The sequence below is a fragment of the Macrobrachium nipponense genome, chromosome 17 (assembly GCF_015104395.2).
Source record: "Macrobrachium nipponense isolate FS-2020 chromosome 17, ASM1510439v2, whole genome shotgun sequence".
NCBI classification, from domain to species: domain Eukaryota; kingdom Metazoa; phylum Arthropoda; class Malacostraca; order Decapoda; family Palaemonidae; genus Macrobrachium; species Macrobrachium nipponense.
The window spans coordinates 71,376,442-71,395,433 of record NC_087210.1 but is presented as its reverse complement, the minus strand read 5'-3'; the positions used below and the strand labels follow the sequence as shown (position 1 = coordinate 71,395,433).

General features: G+C 49.1%; 1 protein-coding gene across 1 annotated transcript in view; it reads right to left on the bottom strand.

Moving 5' to 3' along the window:
• Positions 1-18,992, bottom strand: part of LOC135195948 (eIF-2-alpha kinase GCN2-like) — a 153,288-nt gene that overhangs the window by 36,797 nt on the left and 97,499 nt on the right. Inside the window, exons 16-17 of the mRNA XM_064222451.1 lie at positions 9,366-9,548; positions 7,452-8,694 (exon numbers count right to left, since the gene is read on the bottom strand). Of these exons, the coding sequence (XP_064078521.1) occupies positions 7,452-8,694; positions 9,366-9,548 (1,426 nt within the window). The remainder of the gene's footprint in view (positions 1-7,451; positions 8,695-9,365; positions 9,549-18,992) is intronic.

The following is an 18,992-nucleotide window of genomic DNA, read 5'->3' as shown; positions in this document are numbered from 1 at the left end:
GGCATACAAACCTTCGGTCCTTTTACAATAGGAAGACTCACTTCTTGGTGGGTGGAATCTGAGTCTTTTGTGAACAGACTGGTGTTCGCCCAACCTTGGAAGCCTCCCTGGTCGTAAGAGCGAGGGAGGGATCCAAGCCTCTGTCGATTGATCGGGTGTGCACCGCAGGATCAATGGTCAGACCTCTGGACCGAGTACTAAGAGAGAGGCATGCGTATCTCTTCGTACCAGCAATGCAAGAACTTGTTCCTGTACAGGAGCAAAATATAAAGTCATGGGTTTGGACTCTTGTAGGCATCCACTTCCCCCCCTTGTAGAAGGAAGTGGTGGATATTCTGCTCCTATCCCTAGTGAAACGGGATAGGATGGGGCTCTGTCATATAGCTTCACCTGCATCTCGTCCTCATCCAGCGTAGTGACGACCATGGCCTCTGCCCGCAGGTAGGGGAAGGAAAAGACGGGAAGAGAGAGCCAGTCACTCACTCACTCCACACATCCATCCACACAGTCACACCAGGACTCGATGCTGTTCAGCCTGCGAGGGTCTGGGTTAGCTACACAACTTGTTGAGCAGCCACCACGGGTCCCAGGAAAAGGAAAATATCCAAGGACCTGTGGGCAACATACCCGAAGGTAGAAGGACGGCTAAAGGTTAGTTCTGGTTAGACCAGACCCCTGCCTTCAGGACCTGCGCCACGGAGAAGTTCTTGCGAAACGCCAACGAGGGGCCAATACTTCTGACTTCGTGAGCTCTCGGACGGGACGTACGGATGTCGTCACTACCATCAGCCTCATACGCCCTCCTGATGACCTCACGCAGCCAGAATGAAAGAGTGTTCTTGGATACTTCTTTCTTGGTGACCCCGGTGCTAACGAAGAGGCGTCGACACTCAGGCCTGAGGTGTCGAGTTCTCTTCAGATAGCGCCGTAGCGCCCTCACAGGACAAAGCAGCATCTCATCCGCATCATTATCGGTGAAGTCCAATAGGGCGAGGGAATCGTGAATGACTCGAACCTGTCATCAGGGACTGAAGGTTTCTGAGTCTTCGCAACGAAGTTCGGGACGAAATCGAGCGTCACGGATCCCCATCCCCTGGAGTGTCGTACATCATAGGAAAGACCATGAAGTTCCCCTACTCTCTTCGCCGATGCCAGGGCCAGCAAGAAGAGGGTCTTGAGGGTCAGATCCCTGTCTGACGACTCTCGGAGTGGCCTCGAACGGTGTTCGAGTCAGGCAGACTCCTAAGGACGAGAGTCACGTCCCACGCAGGGGGCCTGAGTTCCCTGGGTGGGCAAGACCTTTCGAAGCTCCTCATAAGTAAGGAGATCTCGAACGAGTTTCGAGATGTCCAACCCCCTCAGTTTCAGGACGAGCGCCAAGGCGGCTCTGTATCCTTTAACTGTGGGGACTGAGAGGAGCTTCTCTCGGCGAAGAAAAACGAGGAAATCCGCTACCTGCTGAAGAGTGGCTCTGAGAGGAGATAGACCCCGTCTACGACACCAACCACAGAAGACGGCCCACTTCCCCTGGTACACAGCTGCAGAGGACTGACGGACGTTCCCAGCCATCTCTGTTGCTGCGCTACGAGAAAAGCCTCTCGTTCGCAAGAGATGGTGGATAACAGCCAGCCGTGAAGACGTAGGGACTGGACTGCTCGGTGGTACCGCTCGACGTGTGGCTGGGCGAGAAGGTTGTGCCAAGGGGGAATCTCTCTCGGTTCTCCTGCGAGAAGAGCCAGCAGGTCCGGATACCAAATGGCCTGTGGCCATTTGGGAGCCACCAGGATCATCCTGAGATTCGGGGTGACCAGCGCTCGACTGATCACCTTGCGAATCAGGCCTGAACGGGGGGAAAGGCATAGGCGAAGAGGTTGTCCCACGGGTGTTGAAGAGCGTCCTCTGCAGCTGCCCATGGGTCCGGCACGGCCGAGAAGAACACCTGGAGCTTCCTGTTGTGCCGGGTGGCGAACAGATCCACGACTGGTCGCCCCCACAGGTCGAAGAGCCTTTCCGCCACGTCCTGGTGTAGAGACCATTCGGTCCCTATCACCTGATCCCGACGGCTGAGCGTGTCTGCTACTACATTCCTCTTCCCTGGAATGTAGCGTGCCGACAGCTCTATTGAGTGTGCCTGAGCCCACTCGTGCACCTGCCGAGTCAACTGGTCAACGGGAGAGACACTAGGCCCCCCTGTTTGTTGACGTAAGCCACCACCGTGGTGTTCGTCGCACATCAACACCACTGAGTGTCCCATCAAGCGGTCCTGAAACTCTTGGAGAGCGAGGAACGCTGCCTTGAGTTCCAGAACATTGATGTGAAGGTGCTTGTCGTTCTCGTCCCACACTCCTGAAGTCAGCAACTCCTCCAGGTGTGCGCCCCCCATCCCTCGGTCGATGCGTCTGAGAACAGCTGCATGTCCGGGGGGGAGTGCGCAGAGGCACTCCTCTTAAGAGGTTCCTGTCGTCGAGCCACCAGGCTAGGTCCTGCCATCACCTCCTGTGTCAGCGACACTGGGAAAGCTTGGGGGATCCGTCGCCTGTGACCAACTCTCCTTTAGCCTCCACTGAAGAGACCGCAGGTGAAGACGCCCGTGAGGGACTAACTTCTCGAGTGACGACAGGTGTCCGATCACGACTTGCCATCGCTGAGCTACCTGTTCCTTGCCTAGACTAGGAACTGGTTGGCTGCCTCCCTGAATCTGCTGATCCGCGAGTCTGCGGGGAAGACTCGCCCTGCTACCGTGTCGATCAGCATACCCAGGTACTTCATCCTCTGCTTGGGCTCGAGATCGGACTTCTCGAAGTTCACAACGATCCCCAGATCGCGACAGAACTCGAGCAGTCGATCCCTGTCCTGTAGCAACTGCGAGCGGGAGCTCGCCAGGACTAACCAATCGTCGAGATACCTCATCAGACGTATCCCGTGCGAATGGGCCCAAGCAGACAGAGTGAACACTCGCGTGAACACCTGTGGGGCGGTTGAGAGACCGAAGCACAGTGCCCTGGAACTGGTACACCGCGTCCCCGTCGAGGATGAAGCGGAGGTACTTCTGGAGGACTGATGAATGGGTATTTGAAAATACGCATCCTTCAAGTCCACTGAAAGCATGAAATCGTTCTCCCTGATGGAGTCGAGCACTGAGCGTGCCGTCTCCATCGTGAACCGGGTCTGGCGAAAAAACCCGGTTCAGGAGAGAGATCTATCACCGGGCGCCAGCCTCCCGTAGACTTTTTCCACCAGGAAGAGTCGACTGTAAAAGCCCGGTGACTGATCCGTGACGATCTCTACAGCTCTCTTGCTCAGCATGGTCTTGATCTCCTTGCTGAGTGCTACGTCCTTCGATGACCCTGGAACGTACGACTGCTGTTGGACCGGGTTGGAGGTGAGGGGTGGCCGAGATTCGAAGGGTAATAGATATCACCTCCCGAAGGACATCTACAATCCAGGTCTCGGCGCCGTAGCGCTGCCAAGTTGCCCAATGGCTGGCCAGGCACCCCCCCACTTCCGGCAGCAGGTGAGGGGGAACGCCGTCCCTAGCGGTTTTTCCCCCTTTCTTCGACTTCTTCCCAGAGCCTCCACGGGATGAGGAGGGCTGGGAGGAGGGCTGGTTACGGCCCCCCTTGCTAGAAGTCGAAGAAGACAGAGTCATTCCTCGGGGGCTTCGACGCAGCAACCGTCTTAGCAGCCGAGGAAGCGCTAGCGAGCTCTTAGACTTGGCCGCAGTCCGAGGCTGCCCAGAAGCCTTCGAGACTGCCTGGTGAACCAGACGGTCACTGTCCTCAGTGCGCCGTCTGTCCACCGCAGCGTCCACCATCTCTCCTGGGAAGAGAGACGTGGAAACTCCGTAGAGGTCCGTTTCGAAGCCCAACGCCGCTTCACGCCCGGCCGCCCTGGAAACCCTTGAGTAAGGACAGCGTCCCTTCGTCGGCGAGAACCAGGTTGGCCCACAGGTTCACCGTCTGGTGGGCAAGGAAGGAGATGGCTCTTCCCCCAGACTGGCAAACTCTCCTGAGGGCCGAGTCATCTTCGGAGAAATTCCCCCGGAGTTGGCTGCGACCTTAGATACTGTGAGGGACCACAGATCTAGCCAGGAGACGGCCTGGAAAGCTGCCATGGCGGTAGATTCCAGGCCGAGTGCCTCTGCTGCGAGAACCACAGGTTCTCGGACAGGAGCTGTTGCAGAGACACACCCGGAGTCAGCCTAGCTAACTCCGGGTTCACCTGTTTGGGCGGCATCGGGTCTTCAGATGCACGTAAAACCGCCGCTGTCGTAGCAGAGGAGTGGAAGCAGCTTGCTCGACCTGCCAGACTTGAGCGAACCGTCTTGTCCGGAGACAAGCGATTCAACCTGGTCCAGCACTGAGTCCGCAAGCTCGGAACGCGGCAAACCCACGTCGGTCTGGGTTCCCTCTTCGGGCCCCAGAACGACTCGAGCCGGGACGTGGGCTCGGATGGTGGAGCCGCGATCCTTCCCCGAGGTCGTTGTGCTGACGAATCAGCGCAATAACCTCGGCAAAGTTCCTCTGGATCTCGGGCGGTGATAGCATCCTGTGGAGTCGGACCGTCCAGTCCCTCGAACAGGAGTACCTCCCGAGACCCTCCTCCCTCAAGGAGAGGAGCAGCGACAGCCCCCTCTCGGTCTCCTCCAACCACCTGTGCGTACGACCTGGCTGGTCCGAGAACCGAGGCCTGGTACGTACGACGACGTGGCGGGATCCTGAGGGGCGCACCCCTCACGATCACTCCTCAATACCTCGCCCCTCCCGGTGTAACCCGAGGAGGTTGAAGGTATGGGAGAGGCAGACCTGACGCTCTCTCCTCGCTCACTGGCAGAACCAGCGGGCTTGGAGGACTGCAGGCGATCGCCAACCCGCGGTGGCGATCGAGCTGCAGACCTAGTCGAGCCGTCTCGCTGTGGAGAACGGCTGGACCGAGAACAGCGGCCCCGGTCTCGTGTGTCAGAGGAGCTGGTGCTGGTCGCCGTACCCGATCGCTCTCTGTGAGAGCGACGGTCAGGCGACCGGCGAGCTCCACTGTCACGGTGAGACCGGTGCGTATCCTCACGGTGCGTCAGTTCGCTGGTACCAGCCGTGGCTGGTGCCGGCGAACGGGGGAAGGGGGGACCTCTTCCCAGCCTCAGCCCGTGGCGGTCATGGACCGTCACGTCCGCCCTGGGTAGCCAGCCGCTCGCCGTGAGACGCGGAGAGCTGGTCTTGGTGAGAGTCGCGTGAGCGGCTGTCACCAGTCTTCCGCTCCGTGCCGTGAACCTGACGCTGAGCGGACTCAGAGGTCTGGTTCCTGGCTGCACGGTCGCTGGTAGGCGACCGTACACTCGGTACCTCTCGCGAACGAAGCGGCCGAGCCGGATCCTGCTGCCGTGGCCGAACCCACTAACAGCAGGTGAGGAAGTGCCGGTGTTAGCCGGCACCCCTCTGGTCCCCGTAGTCTTTCTTCTTGAGAAGAGACGGGTCCTGCTCCCGAAGGAGCAGGGCGACCAGCGGAAGAACCCCCGTCTCACCAGAGCGAGACGGGCCCTTAGAAGCTCCCGAAAGGAGACTTCTTAGGGGGGGGGGAGGCGACCTTCTTCTTTTAGGCGGGGGGGGAGGGCCTTAGAAGAAGAAGGGGAAGAGGCGGCAGACGACGACGACGACGAAGAAGACGATGAAGACGACGACGACACCTTCCTCCTCTTCTTCTTCTTCTTCGTCAACCTCCTCAGGACCGACGTCAGGTCTGTCATCCAGGACGGAGCCGGGGCTGCTGTTGCCGAAGCAACAGGGCCCGGACGTACCTGTCCGAACAGACCAGCATCGGGAGCAGCGGCGCCAGGAACAGGAAACAACATCAGCAGGTGCGAGCATCACAGGAACGGCAGTCGAGACGGCAGGAGCAGGAACAGGAAACAGCAGCGGTGGTCACGGCAGGTACGGCAGGCTGTGTGGGCGGTACGATGGTCGCACCAGCGGCACAGACATCATCGGCACCGGTGGGAGGTCCAGGGGCGAGCTCTTTCGGGCACATGAAGTCCGGTCGTGGCAACACGGCAAACCCAGGTGGCGGCATCACACTCCCCCACGCCCCCGAGTTACGGCGACTGGCCCCTGCACCGATGTTGTGGGTGTCACAGAGACCGCGTGCTGGGTGTACACCAGGTGAGGAGGTGACGCGTAGCCGGGTGTTGTCAGGGTCGTGGTGGTGGTTGTGACCGTTGCATGAGTAACCGCCACGGAGCCAGCCAGATGATAGAGCAGCCCCTGGACACTCGGCACGCCCTGCAGCCCAACGATGCCCACACCTGTCCGAGGTCATCCTTCACGGCAACCGCACCTGAGGAGGCAAAAGTCGGGTGATTAGGAGGATCCTCTACCCGCTCGCGCGAAGACGAGCGGATAGAGGACCCAGAATACAAACTCTACGTCAGGGTATCTAGCGCCCTCCTCCACACTCGACACGTCAGGAGAGGAGAAGGACCTAGACACCCCCCCGAAGGGGAAGGCGCGAGACGTGGAAGTTGAGCGGGCGGCAGGAAAGAAGACGAAGTGTCCGTCACCAAAGGAGTCGCGGGAGAGCTTTCCGACGACTCCTTTGCAGGCCTTCGCTTCTTCCTGCCCTCATACAAAGTCCACTGCGCCTCCGACAGTCATTACACACATCCACAGGGCTCGGCCCGGGTGCATTCGCGCCCCCGACACCGAGCACACAAAATATGAGGGTCAATCTCCGGGAATGATCTAAACTTCCCGCATTTGCGCCCTTCGATACCCGGGCAAAGTCTCCTTGGGGTAGCGAGGCGAGGAGATTCCATCATTATTCACTGAAGCCGTAATTAATATGTAAAGAGAGAATAATTGTACTTACAATACTCTTTCATACACAATTACAACCAAACTTAGAAAGCAAACGACGAGCAGCGGGCAGAGAGCGAACACACACGTCCATCCACTGTGAGGCCGAAAGCAAAAGTGATTTGTTTTCCTCCCAGTCGCGCGCGCGCGCCTGTCGGACAAGCAGTTAACTACCGAACCCCTTGTTCGAAAGCTTACGACCTATCCAGCTGCCGCTAGTACCTTCCTATTGTAAAAGGACCGAAGGTTTGTATGCCGTGTCGGAACAATGCTAGTTTTCAATATACATATAAGTAAATATTACATTTTCTCCAAACATGGAGCAAATACATAAATATAGAAAATACCAAACTATTAAGGGGCATCCACACTGCAGTAAAACATCAGATACACATCCACAGCTTATTGCATACATCTCAAGCAAGCTGAATACCAGTCACCAACTTGTAGATAGTTTTGACAAGTGCTCCATAGGAGCATAAGATTTGTTCTAAACTTATTGTCTTCAATTTGTTTTCAACCTGTTTATGATATAAATTCAATAAGATGCCAAAATGTCCACCACATGTTTTACTGTAATGTGGATGCATCCTTACAATATCATACCTTCAGGAGTATAATAAGTTTATTGTGAAGGGATTCATCAATTCCACAGTGCTTTAGAATAACATGTACTAGTCCCATGTGTCCTACACTAATCTTGATATCCTGTGTACGTTCTTGAATTATTTGTTGTATCAGATCATGCGTTACTAGCATCACTCTTGCTGCAGATTCTGAGGCCTCCCTTTTTGATGATATAATGTCAAAAGCACACTCATAACATTCCTTAGGATGAACACCACAAACTTTGTAAGCACGCTGAACACGATCTATGCAGTATCTTCTCATGTACTTGATCTCGTTGCGGGCAACAAATCGGGCAAATGGATATCGTAGTTCATACTGGGCTGAAATCAGCTCTCCTCTACGAGACATTAGGCACACCAAATTATCTTTGTCCTCATAAAATGAACCTTTTGGTATGTAAAAGGACGTGGGGATCCAGATACCACCATGAGCTTTAAACACAGCATTGATAAGAGAATGAAGGTAATCTTGTTTCCAGTAGGTGGAATAATCAGATGATATTGGATGTCTGCATTCAAAAGTAGCTTCCAGTTCAGGCCGAGCAGAGGGTTTGAATACCAAGGTTAGGATTTCCTGATAGCTTGATGATCTGGTATTGTGCAACTTACTCTCCAGAGTTTCCATAAATTTCTGCTCCTCGGCTGTTGGAGGTGGCAGAAGAGAAGATTTAAGAATGCCTGTTGTAGTTGGCCTTGAGTGAGGATCATGGTTGAGAAGTAAACGAACAAGCTGACGACATGGAAAATTTTCTTTTTCCTTTAGATCTGGAGGGAAATGTATCTCCTTCATTCTTAGATCAGATAAAACTTTAACCCTTTCCATTCCAGTTTTGAGGGGAGGATAAACCATCTCAAAGAAAATAATGCCAAGGCTATAGATATCAACTTTATTTGTATAGCTCACTTTTCCTTTGGCTTCAGTAACTTCTGGTGCAATGTAAAAGGTAGTTCCAACTTGACCTGTTAACACACTATCCTTGTTCTCCTCAGTATCTGCCATTGGGATTTTGTCTATTGTTTTTTTGGCTTTGATAGCAGCCGTGGCTAATCCAAAGTCTCCAATCTTGATGTGATCACAGGAGTCAAGAAAAATATTTCCTGGTTTAAGATCTCGGTGAATAAGACCCTGGGCATGGATGTAGTCTAGACCGTTCACCATTTCACGAAAAAGCCGCCACATGCGATCTACATCCAGGTATAACCCATTATCAATAGCCTGCCTGTAAGAAAGAAAAACTAATGAAAGCAGACTACACCAAAAAAATAAATCAATTCTAATAGTATGCATATCATATTCCCTACATTTCAATTAGGTATGGGGCCTAATTTAGAGCAAAATTTACGAATATTAGCAGGTCTGTCTTATGAAATATCTAGGTTACTTACTATTCTTTAGTACTATTTTAATGTACATCTTTAATAAGTATATCCTCATAAAAGGAAAACTATACATATATTGATTCATGACTATGTAAAAACTTGGATATATTTTGTCAATTAATGTATACTTTTAAACATAGCAAGTGGCCATGAATAACAATTGCTATCATGCCTCTTTCTTTCTATAGTTTAATTCAAAAATACACAGAGGACAGCAAACATGCTATCTATATCTCCTAACTACTGCAGAAAAATGTAAAATACTGTATATCAGAATTAACTTTTGGGCCCAATCAAGAGCCATGAGGAAGAATGACTATTCTCAGTTAACACCTCACCAATCCACACAGTTAAGTAACATATTCATACATATAAATTCTATGCCTGAAGGAAAAAATATAAATTCCAACCCTTTAAAGTTGTTAATACTCAATTCTGATTGTAATCAATCTGGGACTCAGTTTTACACTGACGGAAAAATTGGTAAAGTACAAAAATGGTGATATCTTACCGAAGTGTATGTTTCTCACAAAGCTGCATTTGAATGTACAGGTACTGTACTTTTTTCTGACACTGAGACAAGGCTATTAATTCAGGACCATCAGGACGATCTAAACCATCTACTTCTATCTCTGGATTCTGAGAGTCATAAAACTCCACATCTTCAGAGCTCTCATCATCCTTCATCATTGGCCTATAAATTATGAAAAGAACAGAATCTTACAAAAGTATTTAATTTAAAACTATAGTTCATTTGTGCATACTTTGTATTTGTCAGCACACCTGACACAGCCTATCAAGCAAAAGTACCATAAGGAATTTGACATATGAAATTAATTTTGCTTATAAAAAGGTGAGTACAATCCACATCAACAACTTCTGTCACTTTTGTTGCCTCAGTAGTATCCTCAAGATCTTTAAAGAATTATGTAATAAATACAACAATGTTAACCACCTAAAGTTCCAGTGATTAAAATAAAAACATAATTACACTGTATTAAAGAAGTACTGCAAAGTATATGATGTTTTGAAACAACTACATATTAAGCGGAAGGAAAGTAGGAAACTCACTCATTTTCTTTGATCTCAATGCATTTTTAATATTTTGCCCTAATGATAAGTCTAACAAATACAATGCATTAGATATTTATATAATTTTGGAAATTTTCTGCATCACATACCCAAGATAAATACAGAGCTTCTGAAATGAAGCAACAATATTTTCTTCAAATTCTACAAGGTTTCCTGCACATTACAAAAAAATTCTACCAAACAGCAAAAGTACTATAGTACTGTGGAATAACTGACATGAACCCATGAAAAGCCACCCAGGAAGATGACCCTTTCCTTGCAAATACAAAATATTCTACAAAAAGTAAAGTAAATGAGTGAAGAACCATTTCACTCCATGCCAATGACTAAAGGCAGCTTAATTTACCGAGTAAATTCAGCTGGTGAGGATCTTCCTTTTGTGCCACCTCTGAAATATCTCTATTTACAATATCTATGTACTATTCCCCTCTGGAACCATTTAGAAATTTAGTTGTCTGAAAAATTAGGGAGAAAACTTGCATGTCTGATATCCCAGTTTCAGGTCTAAGGTCCTATGGTTACGTGGCCTTAATGGATCAATATGAATTCCACTAGAAAAAGGGAAGATAACATCTTGCTGATCACCAGCTGCAGGGAATAAAGAAGGAATTAAGTACGTGCCTAATCTTCTCTGGGATCAGGAATTTCTTTTGACCAGATTTTGTATGGGCAACAACTTTCACAGGGCACCTTTCATGAAAGTTGAAATCACACCCACAAATTAGGTCAGTCATAATTCTAACTGCCCTGTCACTACTACTAAACATTCAAATGATTTGAAAAATAGGAGTCTGTGAATATGCAGCTTATAATAAAATAGCGTAAGTATATTTATAAAATGTTATTTGCACCTAAAGAAACTTAAATTAGCTGTTTTCCAAAGCAGACAATTCCAAAATGTATATGCTATACCACCGATAGCCAGCAATCATAAAAAAGGGATTTTGACGAAGGAAAAATCCATTTCTGGGTGATTGGCTCGTGTCGCCCTATGAAAGTAATCCTTAATATCATCTTTCTAGGTAAAATTATCCTAAAATTACCAGAGAAAAAACAAAATTAAGAAAATGTCAGTTAGACTGACTCGCTCACTCTTAAAAAGAAGTGTCGGTATGATATAGGGGCGAGTGTGGAACACTACCACGAGACAAACACCAATTAGAACTTCCCTATCAGAATCCCCCTAAGAGAGAGCCGATACCAACGGGCGATGCAGCCTCTACTACTACTACTAGAGGACGCCACGGACAGCAGCGCCCCTAGCGGTCATCCTTAAATAAAACAAAAATACATCTTGTCCTGCAAGGGGGGGAAAACAAATCATAAAAAGGGATGGGTTTCATAGGGCGACACGAGCCAATCACCCAGAAATAGATTTTTCCTTCGTCAAAATCCCTTTTCTGGGCTCAGCTCGTGTCGGCCTATGAAAGAGTACCAGAGAAACAGACAAGATGGAAAAGGGAAAAATGAAAAAAAACATATATGATGATGGATAATAATATAAGTAAATCAAATCCAGCATACAAATTAAGTACTTAAACTAACTTATTACAGTAATCAATAACAGAATGTTAGTAAACTTAAAGTACTTAAATGGTAGTAACAAAAATAATAAATATGCATGTAAAATAAGGAAATGTTTGAATTTACTTAATTAGAACATACAAGTACAATTATATACATACATGTGTCCTACCCTAGCATAAAAATAAGGGTAGGTACACTCAATTCCATCATTAATACAATTAATACAAGTAATTCAAATATATACAAACACATTGTGACTGAAGTTATCACAAATCCAATTGGAGAATTTATACAAACATATTGTGGCCTATCCTAGCATAAAAATAAGGGTAGGACCACTGAAGTACATATCAGTACAAGGGTGGTTGTCCTAGCAAAAAAATAAGGGACAACCACTACAACACACAACGGTAAGGCTATGATGATGAGTAGCCTGGTGATAGGTTGAGGCATGTTGGTTGAAGTAGGTAGAAAGGAGACCTGGATTAATACTACAACTACTAAGCAGTATCAGGGGAAACTATGTTTCCCGCTGCTACTGCTGAAAACTTTAAAGATTCCAAGGACTTTAAATAATGTCGTTTAAAGACTGTCGGGGATTTCCATCCAGTATACTTTCTAAGATCCTCAAAGTTCATATGTTGGAAATAATTAATAGAGGTGGCTACTCCCCTGATATCATGTGCTTTTGGGAATGACTCAGGGTTGGCTTGTTTAATGAAGTAAAGGATTTGCTGTCTAATACCTTTAACTGACAAAGTACCACCTTTTTTCTCTCAATAAGAGAGCACCCGAGGATCTAGCAGAAGTACGAGATAGAAAGGCTCTAAGAGTTGATACTGGGCAGAGAGAAGGATCCTGTGGAAGTGGGATAACCTTCCAAGGAGCCCACCTTGCAAGAGGATCTTCATTTTTAGCTAAAAAGCTACGATCCGGAGCAAGTAGAACTTCTCCTGATGGGAGGAATTCCACATGACCCGCATCCCTGGATAGAGCCGACAGTTCTGAAATTCTCGCTCCTGAGGCTAGGCTTAATAAGAATAATGTCTTCCTCAGGAGCATTATGAATGTACAAGATGAGTTGTCAGTATCTGAAGCTAGTTTGAGAACATCATTTAAGAAGAACCATGAAACTGTAGTAGGCCTCTGAGAGGTCTAAGTCTAGCACAGGCTTTAGGGATAGATGTGAAATAAGATTCAGTCAAATCTATCTGAAAACCTACTTTAAAGATTTTCTTCAAAGCCGACTTATGAGTGGTAATCGTGCTAGCTGCTAAACCTTTTTCAAATAAAGATCTGAAAAAGGATATATAGCCAAATTAACTGTCATGGTTGTAGTGTTCGATTCTCTCAAGAAAGATGCTAATTTCTTAACAGCTGAGTCATATTGTCTAATGGTTGACTCCCTTTTATCTGATCTAGGAAGAGAATATTCTGTGGATCAATGTCAGCATCTTTATTAGCCGCAAACTTCATGAAGTCCATAAAGTTAGGTGTGGAGAGTTCCTTGAGGAAGCGAACACAGTCCTCATTGTACTGATTGTGATAGTTTGGGGTTGGGGATCCGTTGAGGTCGGAGACCCAATTCCAAAAGAAGCGGATACCAGTTGCTCTTGGGCCAGTTCGGTGCAATCAGAGCTACTATCCCTTTGAAAGACCTTAGTTTGTCTAGGACTTTCAAGAGAGAATTCACTTGGAGGAAAAACATAAATTCTCCTCCATTGATTGGCCACTCCAACGACAGGGCGTCCGTGGCATAAGCCAGAGGGTCCAGGTTGGGGGCCACATAGCAAGGGAGCTTGTGGTTTGCTTGTGAGGCGAAGAGGTCCACTTGGAGACCTGGGACTCTCCGGCTTACCCACTGGAATGACCCGACGTCCAGAGACCACTCTGATTCCAGAGGGACTGACCGGGACAGGGCGTCTGCTATCACATTTCTTACTCCTGCCAGATGAGTGGCAGACAGATGCCATTTGTGTTTGCTTGCTAATGCAAAGATGGCTATCATGACATGGTTCACGATGCTTGGATTTGGACCCTCCTCTGTTGATGCAATGAACTACCACTGCACTGTCCAAAACTAGCCTTAGATGAGACTTTTCGGGGGAAGCAGTCTCTTTCAGAGTAAGAAATACTGCCATTGCTTCCAACACATTTATGTGAAGCTGGCGAAATTGAACTGACCAAGTCCCCTGAACCTGTTTGAACTGAGAGTATCCCCCCCACCCGGACAGGGATGCGTCCGTGTGAATGGTTAACATTGGGAGGGGATATTGAAGGGGTACTTTCTTGGCTAAGTTCTTTACTTTTGACCAAGGCCGTAGTTGGTTGCGGAGGATCTGTGGGATTACTGACAACTTGTCTCGATATTTGGAGTTTGCTTTTGACCGCCAAATTCGATTTATATCTTTCAGCCTTGCTTTCAGAAGGATATCTGTTACCGAAGCAAACTGAAGAGACCCTAGGATTCTCTCCTGGTTTCTTCTTGACGTTTGTTTGCACTTGAGAAATTGCCTGACAGATTTGCTATTTCCTTCCGTTTGGCTACTGGAATTGATAGATTGTGGGAGGACAAATCCCATTGGATTCCTAGCCACTGAAACGAGATTCCGGAACAAGTCTGGATTTCGTTTTGTTTTATCTGGAACCCCAGATGTTCCAGAAAGTGAACTACCTTTTTGGTAGCTTTGAGACTTCCTCGACTGTTGGTGCCCAGATTAACCAATCGTCGAGGTATGCCGCTACCATGATTCCCTGAGCTCTCAATTGTTGTACAACCACTTCTGCTATCTTTGTGAATACCCTGGGGGCTACATTCAGACCGAAGGGCATCACTTTGAATGAGAATGTTCTGACTTCCTAGCCTGAATCCTAGGAATGGGCGAAGTGCCTGGCTATAGGGATATGATAGTATGCGTCTGTAAGATCGATGGAGCATGTGACGGCTCCACGCGGAAGTAAGGTCCTTACTTGCGAGAGGGTAAGCATCTTGAACTTGTCGCAGCGAATGAAAGAGTTTAGCTTTGACAAGTCTAAGTTATTACCCTTCTTTTTGTTGAGCCTTTCTTTGGCACGCTGAATAAGCGACCTTGAAATTTTTAGATGTTTGACTCTCGCAATAGCTCCTTTCTGAAGGAGTTCTTCCGCGTAATCTATCAATTCCTTTGACGGTACCTGATGGAATGACTTGATTGGAGGAGGATCTTGGATCCAGCGCCTCCATCCTAATCCTTTGGACACTATGCTCTGTGCCCAATTGCTGAACCCCCACCTGTGGCGGAAGAGGAACAGCCTCCCTCCTACCTGGGGAGCCTCATTGCTGATGGGCGGGTTGGCCACCACGCCCTCCTCTGAACTGCTTACTCCTTGTGCCCCTTCCTGCGCCACGGTGACGAAAGTAACCTCTCGCCCTACCCCCCCTCGGTTGAGAGTAGCCTTGAGCCTCATAAGCAGGGTTAAAGGCAGGCGAGATAGCAAATAGGAAGTCGAAGGTTGCGATTGCTGGGGCACCAGGAGGAAAGGCTGAGTTTGCTTAGATGTAGCAGGTTGTCCTTGTTGGGTGACTGGGACTGCCTGCACAAAACTGCTGCTGATGCTGGAGTTTTTATATGGCTGGAAACCTCCTTACCAGCCTTCTTTGGTTTCTTGCCAGCAGTGGGAACGGATTCCTGTTTCCTCTTAGAGGGAAATACCCCACCTAGCTCTAAGGCTCTGGGTTGAGTCTAGCAGCTTCGTGGTGGACTTCGTTCACTGCTGACTCTGGGAAGAGATCCGCTCCCCACATGCTGGCAGTCAAGAGTCTATTAGGCTCGTGCCTGATGGTGCACTCTTGAAGAACATGCTTCCGACAGTTCTTCCTGGCCTGGAAGAAGTCAAAAGCGTCTAACAGAACCGTCTGAAATTGTGATTTTGCTAGGATTTTGAATAGCGGTTCGTTCGCGTAAGATAGCGCAGCCATTTCCGTGACGATGAGGGAGTTAAGGGACCTGCCAAACCTAGTTCGCGGCATCGAACTCTGCCTGGATTAGGGAGTCCGGAGCCTAGGTAACTTCTCACCGAACTGGTCCATAGCGCAGTCCGGCTTGAGTTTACCCTGCGTGAAAGTAGCTGGCAGGTTTTCCCATAACTCTCCGAAGGCGGGAAAGAGTGGAGAAAGTGACTCCGACTCTCTCAACTGTGGAACGGGCTCATCCTTGAGGACTGCCTGAAGAGCCTTCTCCACCAATTTCGTGGCGAACGGAAGAGAGACCTCCTCTTCCGTGGCGAAAATAGTGAAGGGGCTCTTATAGGCCGGAGTTTAGTATTAGTACACTCCCAGTCTCAAGGCAGTGAACCCATTCCCGTTGGGCGTGATCTCTACTGTAGAGGACTGACTCCTTCGAGATCTTGTCCTCCCTTGTAAGAGCCGTTGGCGTCAGCCTAGCATACCCAATGAAAGGCTGTGACAGACCGGAGGATAGAACTCGAAGTCCTCAATCCTTCGAGTGCCAAACTCCGGCCCGGGATCGAAATCATCCCGTCCTTAAAGGGAGCGTCGGGTAGGCCGCTACTCTCCATGGATTCTCCATAGAGAAAGCTGGCGAAGGAGTCGTAAGACGGGAGTTGGAGAATCCCCGTGCTAGAAGCAGGGGATACTGGGGGAGGAGCCTGGGATAGCCCAACCATCCGATCCTCATTCTCTCTTACTCTATTCGAGAGTTCCTGTACCGTCTGTCCAGTGAGACAGACTGCTCGACAATTGTGCGAACATCTGCTCAAAACGTGTTCCCAAAAGCTGAGATTTGGGAACCAATCATCAATCCTACCTGCTCCATCACTCCTGGTGAGACAGGAGAAGGAACGCAGGAGCTGGTGCTTGCCACCCTGCCGGCATAGCGGAGAGGGGGCAGCGGAGGAGGGCGGGAGAAGGCAACGACTCGGAGGTAGCGCGAGCTTTCTCCTTCGAAGCCTTGCCTCTGGAGCTCTTCGACTGGGAAGAGCTTGGCTTAGCCTTCACCGCGTCGGCGTAAGAAGTCGATGACTTCCTAGCCGAAGAAGACGAAGACGACTTCCTAGAAGATGTCTTAGACAATGTCTTCGGTTCTCTCTTTCCCTTCTCCTTAGGTAGGCTACAGAGAGAGCGGGAGTGCGGCTAGGGATCTCGGATCCCGGAAAGCCTTGGAAAGAGGCGGAAGAAGAATAGGGAACAGGAGAAGATCCAGGAGCGCCCAAGGAAAGACCTTGGGCGCCCGACAAACCTACCTCAACCAACAAATCCTCACTCACTACCGCCATCGGCTCGAGATTCAGGTCCAGGCCGGCGACGTCCGGAACTGACTCCTGGGCGGCTACGACTCCCAACGACTGCTGGAGTTCCTGCTGGATGGCGGCTATCACGGGGGCGGCGGACAAGGGGTCGACGTAGCCCGTCGACTTGCCCGCAGGGAAGATCTGGATGGCCAGCTTCCTATCCAATATGTAGGGCTGGCCCTTGGCGGCGTTTCATTCCCAAAGCCGCCCACCACGCTTTCAGGGTGGCGAGGGCGACTTCCCTCACACCGCTAGCCTGAAAGAAAGGCTGAATTAGCTACCAATTGCGGACAGGGTTAACAATCTTACGAACTAAAAGTGTTAGTAAATTGATAAATAACCTCATAAGGTCTACCCCACCAACCAGCTGATCGACCAGGTCGTAGCATATAGTGCAGGCCTCGGGATGCCAGACGACTAGGACTCGTTGAACAAGGTGGCACATGGGGCGTGAGACCTGCACTCGTCATGTCCGCAAGGGTCGTGCAGCGACGCATTACAAGCGAGGACCTGGCAGTTGGTAGCCTGTAAGTGAAAACGTACATGAGTACAAAGTAAACACTTACAGCCTAACATATGCTCCGCTGGTGCCGGAGCGATAAAGTTAGATAAAACCAGAGCCCTGCTAAAATACGTGTGGTAACCATGTTGGAAGAAAGGCTATGGCTCCGCCAGTGGCGGAGGCACAAGAATCAACCAACTAGGAGTGGTGGTAATGGAAACCACAACGGATAATGGCGGGGATGGTTGATTAACATAAAAATTATAATACAAAATTCATTGTAAAATATCTTAAATTAGGGTATATCCTTAACATAGTCATAGTAACAACATAACAACCAACTTCTCTCCACCCGTACTAGAAGAGTGCGTAGGTAAGGGTAAGCTCCTTCCGGGTAGCGGGGTGGGGGAGAGATATAGGATATAGAGGCAAGCAATCGACCATCCATAGCACCCACCCTGCCCGCTAGCGGAGCCAATATCCTATAACCAAAGGGGCCCCGGCTGCGACGGAAGGCTCCTTTCATATCGTAAGGGAGGTGGCTGAGTAATGGGTAGGGGGGGGAAGGAGGTCCCGGTGAAACGCGGCGGGAGCGAGGAAAGGGGGAAGGGATGGCCTACTCCTCCCCACCTCACCAACTACCCGTATGGAGACCCGGTACCTCATAGTGGTCGCCCTATACCCCCTGCTGGCGGAACCCCCCGGCACCTCCGGAATGTGAGAGAAGGCTATGAGGTTGTTATGACAACCAAGGGGTCCCCCAGCTCCTCCCATACATCAGAGAGGGAGGGAAGGGGCAGGGTAAGGTGCTATGGAACACGTGACCACCAGTGGCCTAGGCCGCGATCAACACAACCGTGGTAGGGCCACGTGAACCAAGCTGTACCAATACATGGAACAAGCACCTAGGCTAGCCTAACACCTAAATAATAAAAATTAAAATACATCGAAAGGTGGAAGAGACACTTTTAGTAAAAGAGAAAGAAGCCCAGGAGGAGGCAAACTATTCCAAGAAACAGGAGCCTACTCGGAGTCCAGCGATAGCCGATGTAGAGCAAGAGCCGGGATTCTGGGCCAGAATAAAAATAATAATAGCCCTAAATACCAAGCTAAGAGAATGGTAAGAGGGCTAACTAGCTAAAAACTCGATGTAAAACAATGAACGTGATAAAGTAAGCCCATAAGTATAAGAATCCCAGTATGGAAGACCGGGAATTCTTACGAGGCAGCATGGCCGCCACGAGACAACCGGGGAACCGTATATGACCTATAAAATGGAAAATACTGGTACCCGGAAGATAAAACTGTGATAAAATATTACTTATGAGTTACTTAACTTAGCCGTGGCAATTGCTGAACGTTCCATCGTAGAATACGAGATAAATCCTGAGAAATATAGCACAAGTAAAATCTGCGTCTAGACGCTGGCGCTAAAATTTAAGGATGACCGCTAGGGGCGCTGCTGTCCGTGGCGTCCTCTAGTAGTAGTAGTAGAGGCTGCATCGCCCGTTGGTATCGGCTCTCTCTTAGGGGGATTCTGATAGGAAGTTCTAATTGGTGTTTGTCTCGTGGTAGTGTTCCACACTCGCCCCTATATCATACCGACACTTCTTTTTAAGAGAGCGAGTCAGTCTAACTGACATTTTCTTAATTTGTTTTTTCTCTTGGTAATTTTAGGATAATTTTACTAGAAAGATGATATTAAGGATTACTTTCATAGGCCGACAC